Raw genomic sequence first — 14452 nt, forward strand, 5'->3', positions numbered from 1 at the left:
TTGTCAAATGATTTGGTTTCATAAAGCTAATTTAACATAGCTCAAGCTCAGTCCCTCAGGGAACTTATGCTGGGAAACTAACCTGGTCCAGGGCAGGCTAACTGTCAGGCTAAGCTTGAGTTGTTACACAGTTCCTCTAACACTGACCAACAGGAACACAATGATATTACCAATGACTCTCTCACACCATAATTTTACTTAATTAACCACAATAATAATCCAAAAGTCCAAAATTAATTATACAGTATACAGAAAATCAACATAAAAATGGCTACAATGATAATTGATACAATATAGACCTTTAAATGTGTTCAATAATATTGAATATGAAATGTTTGTTAACATTGTTTTATTTATATATATACCATACATACACATTTATTTTAACAAGCAATTGATATTATACAATATAATTGTCCGTGTAGGTCTTTACATTTATCATTGTACATATATATATGCATATATTTATGGTTATTAGAAGAACATTAGAACATTACAATCTTAAAAAATATACTTTTTGAAGCAGAAGTTAAAATCAGAAAAAATTAAAAATGTTAATAATTTAAAACAAAAGCACAGACTAAATTTGAACTGGTAAGATGAATCTGAGCTTAGTATTTTGCCAACAGTATATCAGCCTACATTTGATTTACCCCATTACAATAGTCACTTTACAGTTATTGCTATCATAAAAATAAACCTACTTGTAGCTTTAAAATTCTAAATAAGGCACATCTCATGTCCGACAACAAACATTTTAGTATATGTTAATATACTTTATTATGTCTTTCGATTCAAACACATTTAACACAATTAAAATTACATTTCCTTTTCCTATTTTTTGCCAATTATTCCTTATTTTTTCTTCTTCTTTCTTTTCATTTCTTTTTTTCCTTTTGTGATAATACCCACCACCAACACATAAAAAACACATAATTAGAACAATAGCCAATAAGTAGTTAGATACTTTTACATATTAAAAAGGTAAAACAATTTTTAAAAAATTACATTACAACAAAAATATATAAGTATGAATAAAAAATTAAACATTAACATTTATATCAAACTCTTATGACACATAATTCATGATAACTAATTCAAGTAATATAATTGAATCATCAAATAATATTAAAAGAGTAAACAAATAAAATAATAATTAAAAGTTGTAATTAAAGTAATAAAAAAAAAAAAAAAATATATATATATATATATATATATATATATACATATACATATATATATATATATATTCCTTTATTTTATAGAATATTCTTTGATTTTAGAGGTGCCCATATCTTTTCAAAATGTTGCTCCTAATTTCATGTTATCATCTCCGTAGTGTACTTTAGAAACTAAATCTAACCAATCATTTAAAACTGGGGATTTTTTTTTTTCCAAAATGTTGTTATTGCTTTAAAAGCTGTAATTCTCAGTATTCAAAATAACTATAACTCATCTTTTTTAAGTAGCATATAGGTCCTGGGGATCCCAACACTATATTTTGTATCTTTAACATATTTGGTTTCTTAAAAATGTCTTCCCTGAACTACTTCTGTCCAAAAGTGTTTTAAGAAAGGCGTGCACTAGATTATCCAGACTAGATAAACCTGGATCAAATTAGCGTGATTGCGTGAACACATTTATGAATCTGCTTTAGCCTCAACTTATTTGTTAGGTTTAGGGCTGCAACAACTAATCGATAAAATCGATTATAATCGATTATGAAAATCGTTGTCAACGAATGTCATTATCGATTAGTTGGTCTGCTTACGTCACGGGGAGCGTTTACTGGTACGCACACACACGCAAGGTCTCTCTCCCTCAGGCGCTCTGCCGAGCGCGCGCGCTACACGGTTGGGAGCAGTCTCTGTCTCGCATGCGCGCTCTTGCTTGCGCGCTCTAGATTTCGGGAGTTTGAACTAATTCGCGGGCATCAGGGAGCCGCAATCAATATGCGGGAGACTCCCGGGACTTCCGGGATCTTGGGATGTCTGTATTTTGTCTCGAGCATCAGGTTGCGCAATCAGTTCGCTCGCAACGTAAGTGATGGATTAAAATAGCGCTACCGCAGAAATAGGTTAAATTAAAACGGTCTTTACAAAGCGAAGCACTAAATATAAAGGCAGTTAATAACAGCAGCAGTAAAATATTGTTTTTTAGTCACTGTACTCAGTGGTTTTCAGCGAATGCTTGTGCACTAATGCATAATTTCTCCTGTCCTTTACTCAAGCCTGTTAGCTTGCTGGGTAACGTTACCTCCATTCCGTTCTCTTTTTATAGCATTTGTCTACTAAGTTTTAATTGTTTTTCAAACGCGATCTACTGCGGCTCTACGTTCACACAATTGTTTTCAGTCTTTCTATATTTATTTAATCAATTTATCCTTATATTATATTCTTTTATATATTATATATATTATATTCTTTATCCTTATATTCCTTATATATAATTAATTTTAAATAAAAATTAAATGAATTATATATTTTAGATGTTTTTAGTTTGTTTTTAGTTTGTTTTTTACAACATGTCTGTGTAAATTTGTATTAACAAAAATTGTGTTAAAACATAATATGTTGGATATCATTTTTTTAACAATAATCATGTTTGTCAACTTGCCATCAGCAATTATCATTAAAAACAATGCAAATATTGATATTAGTAAAACTCAATGCGTGGCTTTTGCACTTTTTAAAGTACACTTTTACACATAAATACCCTGATTTACGGTTTTATTTAGTTATAATAAAAAAAAAATCTAATTTAATTTCTATCCGATTAATCGAAAAAATAATCGTCCGATTAATCGATTATCAAAATAATCGTTAGTTGCAGCCCTAGTTAGGTTCATTCAGTCAGGTGTCATTAAACCCTATTGATATTATTTTTTTATAATGCTACCAACATATCAGTTAATGTTTCCAAAATGTTCATCTTTAATGACTAACAGACTATGATTATTTTGCCCTCCATTTAAATAGAGTTAAGAGAGAAGGAAATGGTTGCCATTTAGAAACAGCATCATGTTCAGATGTTCCGGATCCAAGTTACTACTTCGACTGGCCGCGAGTCTGGCTTTCTCCGTGTCAAAGGCAATGTCAGCCGGCACTGCGGTGGACACAACAGCCAGGTATTTGCGTGCAACTTCACTCAGATACCAGTCTTCGTCTTTCGGGAAATTCCAGAATGCAAGAGGATCCCAATCTCTCTGCAACATTTCCTTTTCCAAGTATCTCCTCAAATGTTTATGAAAATTGTCTGGCTGTCTAAAGCTCCTCCGTTGACTTTCTTTAGCCAGGTCTTTCATTTCGGCAATGATCTTGTTCTTAATGCGTGCAGAATCACCCTTCTCAGAGAGAGCGATGTCTCGGTATCTCAGGTCAAGTGCGGTGCTCAATGTCAGCCAATTATTTTCTTTGGCTTTACTGAAGTGATGATTAAAATGTAGAGCTAATTCCTTCGCAAACTCATTCCCTCCTCGTTGCAAGTCCAGGAGGTTCTTCCTAATGTCCTCCACCTGTGGCATAATGTTTGACAGTGAGTGGTATCGCTCTGCTGGTGAGGTGACGGTCTTGAATGCCTCAAGGCATAATGTTGTTTTCATTATGTTTTTAAGTTCATGCTCACTTATCAACAAGTCAAAATTACATTCAAGAAGCACTTCACGTACAGCTCGATGCTGCTCTGAGATTCTTACTAGCGTGCTCAGCGTAGAAAGCCATTTATCACCCTTGGACTCAACTAGGTTATGTTGTGGTAACCTCATTTTTATTTGTGCTTTCTTGAGTTGACCTTGTGCTTCTACATGAGAAAAATACTCTGATATTTCACAGCATTTTTGCACCAGTTCTTTCCAGTCAGAAGATGCCTCAAGTGTCTCCTTGAAGACCACATCCAGTGTGTTGGCGAAACAGGGAATGTGATCCCATCCTGCCTTTTTGATGTCTTTCTTCATCCCATCTACATTTGTCACCACCACGTTAATCTTGCTTCCAAGTCTCCATGTGTCTGCTATTTTCAGAAGTTGTCCAACAACATGACTGGGTTTATATTCTTCAGGTAAATGTTTGGTTTCCAAAACACAAGACTGCCGAGTCCATGTGCAATTGATCAGGTGACAGGTAGTTGTCATATAGGTTTTGTTTGTTGTGGTTTTCCACACTTCAGATGACAATGCAACATGATCTGCTCTATCTAACCTTTCTTGCAAAATTTGTGTTGTGTTGAGCATCAAATCTTGAAGTCCTAAGAGTATAGCATGAGCTGTTGGTGGACATTGAAAACTTTGACTGATAGACTTAAAGAAACGTAAGAAACCAGGCTCCTCAACTATGGTATGCGGATGCAGATCTGAGATAATCATATCCAGAAAGGGCCTCATCTGATCACCTGTAGAAAACAAAGCACATCATCTTATTTTACATACATTTACTATACATGTTATACTGAATTAAGATGGAATGGACATATAATGCCTATACATGTTGCCTTTACACGGACTACATGTTATACTGAATTAAGATGGAATGGACATATAATGCCTATACATGTTGCCTTTACACGGACTACATGTTATACTGGATTAAGATGGAATATGAGACATTAAAGGTACAATATGTAAGAATTTTGCAGTAAAATATCCAAAAACCACTAGGCCAATGTTATATATTTTGTTAAGTTGATTACTTACAATATCCCAAATATTTCCAACTATTTGTAAATCGTGAGAAAATTGCGCTTTTAATCAAGGAAACGGGACGTGTGAGCAGGGGTGAGGAGTCGCCAGTCAATGACTTCATATCCGCGTTACCCCCGGTTTCCGCCAGGTTTGACCTCGTACTGCAATATTGTTTTATTTATTTATTTATTGTTTTATTTCCATGAACGAAAAAAAAAAGGAACAGGAGGAAGAAAAAATCGTGTAATACTTGTCCCTATTTGTGCACATTAAAAGAAAAAACAGCTGCTTTATGAATGGATCAACCCCAATCCTCACCTCAATCACCAAACGTTTTCAGTAATACCGATCTTTTCACTTAATCATCATCATTTTCCTTGTAGTAGCATTCCTGTATTTTTTTCTTATACAAAATCTTAAATTTACACACACTTTTGCAACACTTCAGTAACCATTGCGACAAACGTGGACAACTGGGTTATGCCCGTTATGCCTAGAAGAACACTCACGCTGTTGTTGTTTTGGTCAAACATTATGGACCATGGCAAGCAGTCTTTGAGACAAAAAGAGGACTAAAACGAAGATCAACATCTTTCGAGATGCCGAGAGCTCCACGTCAGCGAATAATTTCGACTTGACAGAGACGCGAGTGTTGCATGTTACTTTATTAGACAGGTGAGCAAATGTACATAAAACTAATCAATGTTATTTAGTTCAACATGATGAAATGTTAGAATATGATCTGTATGTTATTCTAATGTTGATCTAGCTTAGTTAGTCTCATACAGCCAACACACAACCTAACTAACAACATTCAACACACTCAAATGCAGTTTAGTGTGATAGTGTAACTAGTGATAGTGATAGTTTTCACGTTCACACAGGAGACCACAAAAGGTCGCATTTAATTCGAAATGTGAACGGCCTTGCAAAAAAATCTGATTTTTTCAAAAAATCGGAATGGCGCATTAAGCCCCTGCAGTGTGAACAAGGCCTTAGTTGCTTTAGCTCACAACACCATTTTTGCAGGCGATCAAACATTTTCGTTTGGCCACTAGGTGGAGTCAGGCATTCATTTCAGTGTTGCAGTCTACCTGAAGATGTGTAAAAACAACAACAACAATAAAACCTGAACCTGCACTTTGCACCTTTGTTTACGACAATTTCACACATAGGCCTAGCCTACACGTGAGGGAGGCGTTTTCATTTAAGTGAATGGGACAGCTCATGCTACAAGTGTAAATGCTGTAATCTGAATACGAGTGTAGCCTATGTTATTATGTGAATCAATCCGGTTTTTGAATCCCCCACCCGTACACCTAATCATAAGCCACTTGCTTGTTTATTAGGTGCTGTAATAAACTGGCGGAAAGAGCGAGCAAGAGCGCGCATGTGAGACAGATGCTGCGCCCCAATTCGCATACTATCCATCCTAAATAGTATTCGAAAATAGAACTAGTACGTCCCAAATCGTAGTATGTTGAAATGAGTGTTCCAAAGAGACCCAGATGGTCTACTATATCCGGTCAGAATCAGAAGTGCAGATCGATGCACACTCTGGGTGCTTCTCATTTCTTATTTGTACATCCTCTTTTCCTTTCCTCGCTTCCTTTCCTAGCGCCTCAGCTCCTCCCCCTGTAGGTTGTAAGGGAAGGACGCAAGGAAAGAAAATGAGGACGGAGGAATCGAATGAAAGCTTTTTTTATACATTGGAATACTTGCTCACTCGAATGTCACTTCACAGCGTCATCAGTAGCGCTCAAAGGATCTTCCCTTATGTTGTTGAAGCTTGTTTATTTAAGAAATTCATAATGAATAATAATAAAGCAAGATACCCTCGTGAAATATGTGAGATGTGTGGTTTATATAAACTGCAAAGGTAAAGTATAAATTCAAATTATTATGACCGATGTCAAGGGGGAGGAGAATGTATACGTGCGTCACGTTTAATCAATAAAACACTTCCGCATAGGATACACCTGTGTATCCTTGCTCATAGCTCCTCTGAAAGCCTCCTCACTCCTCGATCCTCGACTCCTCGCGGTGCAATTAGAGAATTGAGATGTCCTTCAAGATGGCTGTGCTTGATTGGTTTCCGGGTCATAGGCTGGAGGACGGAGGAGCGAGGAGACGAGGAAGGATATTGAGAAGCACCCTCTAACGGCTGATATTGCATACACAGGTGTATCCTATGCGGAAGTGTTTTATTGACTAAACGTGATGCACGTATACATTCTCCTCCCCCTTCACATCGTCACACTCATTTTAATTTAAACTTCACCCGTGCAGTTTATATAAACCACACATCTCACATATTTCAACAGGGTATCTTGCTTTATTATTATTCATTATGAATTTCTTAAATAAACAAACTTCAACAACATGGGCAGATCCTTTGAGCGCTGCTGATGACGCTGTGAGTGACGCTCGAGTGATCAAGTATTCCAATGTATAAAAAAGCTTTCATTCGATTGCTCCGTCCTCATTTTCTTTCCTTGCGTCCTTCCCTCACAACCTACAGGGGGAGGAGCTGAGGCGCTAGAAAAGGAAACGAGGATGCACAAATAAGAAATGAGAAGCAACCCTCGCGTGTGCGAGTGTGCTTGTGTGCCTTATGAAGCGCGTTTAAGACAGAGAGCATCCTGATTGGCCTGTTTCGGTAAGCCAACCAATCAATTGTCAGTGTGTGCGGGCTTTTCTCTTCTCCCGAACCGAATTAATCAGTTAATTCGGAGTAGTGATGGGCACTCCGACTCTTTTTCGTGAGCTTTTCGTTTGTCTCAGCTCACTGAAAAGAGCCGGCTCTTTTGGCTCACAAACGGCTCTTTAAAAAAAATAATGTTTTGACTATATAGGTGTGAAAACAATTCTAATTAAATTATTAAATTAAATCATACCCACAATGTCTCGCAATTTCTGCAAAAATGCATTGATTTGTTATGAAAAAAGAATACTATAAAACAAAACAGAGCGTATTTAGGCCACGCCCACACCGGGGGGAAAACAATCCAACCGTCTCCATCGACCCTGCATTGCGAGAGGCTGTTTCAGGACATAAAAGTGGATCAATTTAGACAGAGCGCAACTAGCTCTCGAACAACTCAGAACTAGGAGGAATAAATGTACGTACCTGTTACACCCACTGGAATGCGACATGATACTGTAAAAAAAAAAAAAAAAAAAAACATTCATAATTTTAACCATGTCGATTGCTTATTCCCTATGTGAACCTGAGAGACATAGCCGAGTGTCAGGATCCAACAATTTACCCATTCTTTCTGCTGATGCTTCACGCCTTATTGCCTGTATCCACTTTTGTCTCCTTAAAGGTTGCTTTTATGGTTCGGAAGCTTATAAAAATGTATTTCTGGGTTATTTTGCTTATTTGCTGTAGCCTACACCTTGTCACATAGCAGCTTTTAGGCATTTTCTGTATTTTGTTATAAATGATAAATGACAAGGAGGCAGCCTCTCGCAATGCAAAGTCAATGGAGATGGTTGGATTGTTTCCCCCCGGTGTGCGTGGTCTTCAGATTATGACGCATTGAGCTATGTCTCTATAATTGGTTGACACCTCGTGTATGATTGACAGGAACAGAATGTGAGGCTGATCAGATAAATGTCTGCGCCTTTAGGCCTATTATAATTTTTTTTTTGTTCTTTGAATTAGTAAATTATTTAAAATAAAATAAAATTCATTCATTATTTCATTATTATATAATGATTTAATTTCTATAGGCTATATTTTTAAAAATAGAGTCGGCTCTTCAGATAAGCGAGCCGGCTCCCGTCGTTCACCTAAGAGCCGGCATTCGCGAACGACCCATCACTAGTTCGGAGCGCCATGGCAGAGGGAGAGCGCCCCAAAAAAACGAAAGTATGCCTTTTTGAAGTAATGCAAATACACTTACATAAAGAATACTAGAGAGCATGTCCATAACGAAACGACGTCAAATCGCGGATTTAAGGTCCCCCTTTGTAACCTAGGCTACTGTAGCCAATCATATGATGGAGATTCGAGAGCAATTTAGTTTTCCCCTTTTAAGACCTTCACTCACCTCTATTTCCTCCATGATAGGGACTGCATCTTCGATCCCGTCTGGTCCTCCCTGTAAATATAGAGTTAACTTCTTGTCCTTCAAACTGAATAGCTTTTTTTATTTTTATTTTATTTGTTACATTAACTCAATAACACTTACTCGATGAACGTGCAAACCGCGGCATAATCAACAAGCAGTTTGTAGGCCTATTCGTGTAAAATATTAAACTGTCCAGCAAGAAACTTCTTAAAATAGCCTAAGTGCGACTATCAATACCGTCCAGTTATGGAGCCAAAATAGCAAAAACTCTTACATATTTGGATTTTATATACTAGCTCGTACTAGGGTAGCCTACGTCATATGCCTCGCCTTATTTGCTCTTAAGTTTCGGTTGCGCTTCTAGTAAACAAAACTAAGTGAAACTTAAGCCTACATCTCTGAAAACATATTCTCACCCATTTACAAATATGTAGCCCACATTTATCTATGAATATGCAAATATGATGCATCATGCATGATTCATAGCAGTCTATTCGATGGTTTTATACACTGGCTGTCAAAAAGTTTGGAATAATTATTCAAAGAAGTCTCTTGTGCTCACCAAGACTGAATTTATTTGATTAACAATACAGTAAACAATAATATTGTAAAATACTATTAAGTGTTTTCTATTTAATGCTTTAAAATGTTATTTATTTCAGGCATTTCTCCAGTCAGTGTCACGTGATCCTTCAGAAATGATTATACTATAAATTGATTATAGTACCCTATGCGGATTTTAATTATTATTATTATTATTATTATCAATGTTGAAAACATTTGGACTGCTTATTATTTTTGTGGAAATCATGATAGATTCAAAAGTTTTAATAAAAGTAATAATTGGAAATGTATACTTGTATTTAACACATAGGACACATTCAAAACTTTCTCAGTGTACTTAAAGGGATAGTTCACTCAAAAAAGAGAAAAAAATCTAAGGTTCCTTATATGGGCTTTTTATTATTAATGCTAATATATTATTAAAATATAATTATAAATGTCTGCAATAAAATAAATCTGAGTAAATGATGACAGAATTGTGATTTTTGTGTTAACCATCCCTTTAAGATTCATGCTTATTTTGGACGAAGGAAGATGAGTTATTATTTTACTGTAGCAAAATGTAATCTGCATCTATCAAATGCATCTGTTAGGATCAACTAACTTAAGTAATTTTCTCAAGGTTTCTTTCTACCTGAACATTTGAGGTGTTAGTGAAGCTGCTTTGGAACACTTTGTCAAGTCAAAATCTCTTTATGGTTAAACTTGAATGTTGAGCTGAATAGAATAAAAAAAATTAGGCTAATAATGAACAAAACAATGAACTAAGTTGTAATAATAATTAATAAGCGAGAAAGCCAACAGCACACATTCTGTGTCACTTAAATATTTCGTATTTCTTGGCACCTTCCCACTCTCTAAACGGCTCTGTCATCCGTATCTATGTCCATGATCCTGCATGATTCTGCCAGATGTACATTGCAGCATGTTTTACTTAGCCTATATTTACCCATTTATTCAATATTTTCAGTAACAAATCCTTTGCTTACTGAACAGTTAGGTCTATTTTTGTCTATTGTTCTGGATAATTTAGGAGGGAGCTCAAAGAATCACTGATAAAGAAAGGGATGTTTAGCTACTTTTGCTTTCATTTCTGTCCAGACGAGCAGTTCATTTGTTTAAGTTCGTTTGAATATGCAGTTGTGTAACCTGTCACCTGACTATTAGAAAAGAAAGTCTTTTTCTTTGTGGTAAACCAAATGATGTTGATCTCTGATCCGATCATGAAGGCTTTACGATATTAAGAGTTGCACCTTTAAGACAGTATTAATATTAGATTATTAACTGATTCGATCAAAACAATCCTATTTTATTAGAGGATGTCAGACCTATCCACTTGCACATGGGACACCCACATGGGGAAGTGTTATAGGCCTATAGCTATAGCCTACAATTCTGGATAGATTCTCCTGTCTAGAGTCTTTACAAAGGCTCACAGATTGGCAGTTTTGCTGAAAATGCGCTGTGAAAAAAACAGAGCTTAGAACAGTTTAGTTGGTCTCCCAGCATGACAAAAGAAGCGACAAGTGTACAACCGTAAATCAGTGTTTGTGGACTCATGCATTTTCTGAAACGATGTGTAGCCTATTGTGAAAAGTGCTATACAAATAAATGTGAATTTAATTGAATTGAACCGTTTCTGCCACAATACAGTACACACAATGATGTTTCTGTCATTGAACAGCAGGGGGCGCCAACGATATTTTTATAGATTTTAAAAAGTTTTTAATGTTGTTAACATGTCTATGTGGTGATTTAATATGCTTTAAGACAAACCATGTGCAAATTCAAAAGTCAACACCATTGCTGAGTTTTCCTTAAAACTGCAGTGAACCAAAGACTCTCAAAAACGCGGAATCGACGGTGTTTTTGATGTGACACCTTGTAACCAATCACGACACCGTGTCAACGGCCTTTAGCATATCATCATTACTATACTAGTATGGAGCAGGGGAGTCTCAAGAAGAGCAAGGTTATCGCAGTATATAAGACATTTTGTCCTCCCTGTAAATATAGAGTTAACTTCTTGTTCACAAACTGAATAGCTTTTTTATTTAAGTTTTATTTGTTACATTAACTCAATAACACTTACTCGATGAAGGTGCAAACCACGGCATAATCAACAAGCAGTTTGTAAGTCTAGTCGTGTAAAATATTAAACTGTCCAGCAAGAAACTTCTTAAAATAGCCTAAGAGCGACTATCAATACCGTCCAGTTATGGAGCCAAAATAGCAAAAACTCTTACATATTTGGATTTTATATACCTCTAGGGTACGTCATATGCCTCGCCTTATTTGCTCGTAATGTTTCGGTTGTGCTTCTGAGTAAACAAAACAAGTGAAACTTAAAGGGTTAGTTCACCCAAAAATGAAAATTATCTCATTAATGACTCATCCTCATGTCGTTCCAAGCCCGTAAGACCTCCGTTCATCTTCAGAACACAGTTTAAGATATTTTAGATTCAGTCCGAGCGCTTTCTGTCCCTCCATTGAAAATCTATGTATGGTATACTGTCCTTGTCCAGAAAGGAAACAAAAAAATCATCAAAGTAGTCCATGTGACATCAGGGGGTTAGTTAGAATTTTTTGAAGCATCGAAAATACATTTTGTTCCAAAAATAACAAAAACAACGACTTTATTCAGCATTGTATTCTCTTCCGGTTCTGTTGTCAATCCGCTTTCATGAGTCCGCTGACGTAAGACGAGCTGACGTGTTATCTGGTGCGCCCGAGCTTCGTTTACAGTCTGAGGGAGACGCACGCTGGAAACAAAACAATCTTTGCAAACATGTCTAAGGATTTCGACACAGGGGAAGACTTGCATTTTTTTTTTAACCAGACATATTTATTTGAACCCGAATACACGGACGCACCAGATAACACATCAGCAGCGTCTTACGTCAGCAGCGTCACTGGCCTCGTGAACGCGGATTGACAACAGGACCGGAAGAGAATACAATTATGAATAAAGTCATCGTTTTTGTTATTTTTGGAACAAAATGTATTTTCGATGCTTCAAAAAATTCTAACTAGCCCACTGATGTCACATGGACTACTTTGATGATGTCTTTATTGCCTTTCTGGACAAGGACAGTATACCGCACATAGATTTTCAATGGAGGGACAAAAAGCTCTCGGACTGAATCTAAAATATCTTAAACTGTGTTCTGAAGATGAACGAAGGTCTTACGGGCTTGGAACGACATGAGGGTGAGTCATTAATGACATCATTTTCATTTTTGGGTGAACTAACCCTTTAAGCCTACATCTATTAAAGCATATTCTCCCCCATTTACAAATATGTAGCCCACATTTATCTATGAATATGCAAATATGATGCATCATGCATGATCCATAGCAGTCTATGCGATGGTTTTATACACTGGCAGTCAAAAAGTTTGGAATAATTATTCAAAGAAGTCTCTTGTGCTCACCAAGACTGAATTTATTTGATTAAAAATACAGTAGGCTAAACAATAATATTGTAAAATACTATTAAGTGTTTTCTATTTTAATGGTTTAAAATGTTATTTATTTCAGGCATTTCTCCAGTCAGTGTCACGTGATCCTTCAGAAATGATTATACTATAAATTGATTATAGTACCCTATGCGGATTTTAATTATTATTATTATTATTATAATTATCAATGTTGAAAACATTTGTGCTGCTTATTATTTTTGTGGAAATCATGATAGATTCAAAAGTTTTAATAAAAGTAATAATTGGAAATGTATACTTGTATTTAACACATAGGACACATTCAAAACTTTCTCAGTGTACTTAAAGGGATAGTTCACTCAAAAATGAGAAAAAAAATCCAAGGTTCCTTATATGGGCTTCTTATTATTAATGCTAATATATTATTAAAATATAATTATAAATGTTTGCAATGAAATAAATCTGAGTAAATGATGACAGAATTGTATTTTTTGTGTTAACCATCCCTTTAAGAGTCAGTAGCCACTTTCAAGAAACTGCTGAAGACGTATCTCTTTCGACAGCACTTGATTCAGTAGTACTAACACTTTCTCTTCTCTTCTATAAAAAAAAAAAAAAAAATTTGCACTAAAGTTAAACTGAGAGGGGTTATAGCACTTGCGTATTGTTGTCCTACTGTTAGTTTAACTGCTTCTATTTTTTCTAATTTGTAAGTCGCTTTGGATAAAAGCGTCTGCTAAATGAATAAATGTAAATGTAAGATTCATGCTTATTTTGGACGAAGGAAGATGAGTTATTATTTTACTGTAGCGAAATGTAATCTGCATCTATCAAATGCATCTGTTAGGATCAACTAACTTAAAGGGTTAGTTCACCCAAAAATGAAAATTATGTCATTAATGACTCACCCTCATGTCGTTCCAAGCCCGTAAGACGTCCGTTCATCTTCAGGAAACAGTTTAAGATATTTTAGATTCAGTCCGAGAGCTTTCTGTCCCTCCATTGAAAATCTATGTGCGGTATACTGTCCTTGTCCAGAAAGGCAATAAAGACATCATCAAAGTAGTCCATGTGACATCAGTGGGTTAGTTAGAATTTTTTGAAGCATCGGAAATATATTTTGGTCAAAAAATAACAAAAACGATGACTTTATTCAGCATTGTATTCTCTTCCGGTTCTGTTGTCAATCCGCGTTCACGAGGCCAGTGACGCAGCTGACGTGTTATCTGGTGCGCCCGTGTATTCGGGTTCAAATAAATATGGCTGGGCAAAAAAATGCAAGACTTCCTCTGTGTGGAAATCCTTAGACATGTTTGTGAAGATTGTTTTGTTTACAGCGTGCGTCTCCTTCAGACTGTAAACGAAGCTCGGGCGCACCAGATAACACGTCAGCTCGTCTTACGTCAGCGGACTCATGAAAGCAGAGTGACAACAGAACCGGAAGAGAATACAATGCTGAATAAAGTCGTAGTTTTGGTTATTTTGGACCAAAATATATTTCCGATGCTTCAAAACATTCTAACTAACCCCCTGATGTCACATGGACTACTTTGATGATGTCTTTATTGCCTTTCTGGACAAGGACAGTATACCGCACATACATTTTCAATGGAGGGACAGAAAACTCTCGGACTAAATCTAAAATATCTTAAACTGTGTTCTGAAGATGAACGGAGGTCTTACGGGCTTGGAAC

At 36.1% G+C, this 14452-nt stretch overlaps 2 protein-coding genes across 2 annotated transcripts in view; one reads left to right on the forward strand and one right to left on the reverse strand.

Moving 5' to 3' along the window:
• The window catches only part of tekt3 (tektin 3), an 80902-nt gene that overhangs the window by 25785 nt on the left and 40665 nt on the right, over positions 1-14452 (forward strand). The gene's annotated exons all lie outside the window — the stretch shown is intronic.
• LOC143709720 (zinc finger BED domain-containing protein 4) lies at positions 2929-8998 on the reverse strand. Its single transcript, XM_077200338.1, has 3 exons — positions 8875-8998; positions 8734-8784; positions 2929-4386 (listed from the first exon to the last, which is right to left on the reverse strand). The coding sequence occupies exons 1-3, from the start codon at positions 8897-8899 to the stop codon at positions 2981-2983; spliced, it is 1482 nt and encodes a 493-aa protein (XP_077056453.1). The 5' UTR covers positions 8900-8998; the 3' UTR covers positions 2929-2980.

Source organism: Siphateles boraxobius, unplaced genomic scaffold, assembly GCF_051911475.1.
Source record: "Siphateles boraxobius isolate OS27281-9 unplaced genomic scaffold, OSU_SipBor_1 46, whole genome shotgun sequence".
Lineage (NCBI taxonomy): Eukaryota > Metazoa > Chordata > Actinopteri > Cypriniformes > Leuciscidae > Siphateles > Siphateles boraxobius.

What these genes read in the sequence shown, in the direction of transcription:
- LOC143709720 (XM_077200338.1), bottom strand. Translation starts at nt 8,899, where the DNA reads ATGCCGCGGTTTGCACGTTCATCGA. An exon ending in GCGGTTTGCACGTTCATCGA is followed by an intron (nt 8,785 to 8,874) that starts GTAAGTGTTATT and finishes CTATATTTACAG; the next exon opens with GGAGGACCAGACGGGATCGA. An exon ending in CTATCATGGAGGAAATAGAG is followed by an intron (nt 4,387 to 8,733) that starts GTGAGTGAAGGT and finishes TGTTTTCTACAG; the next exon opens with GTGATCAGATGAGGCCCTTT.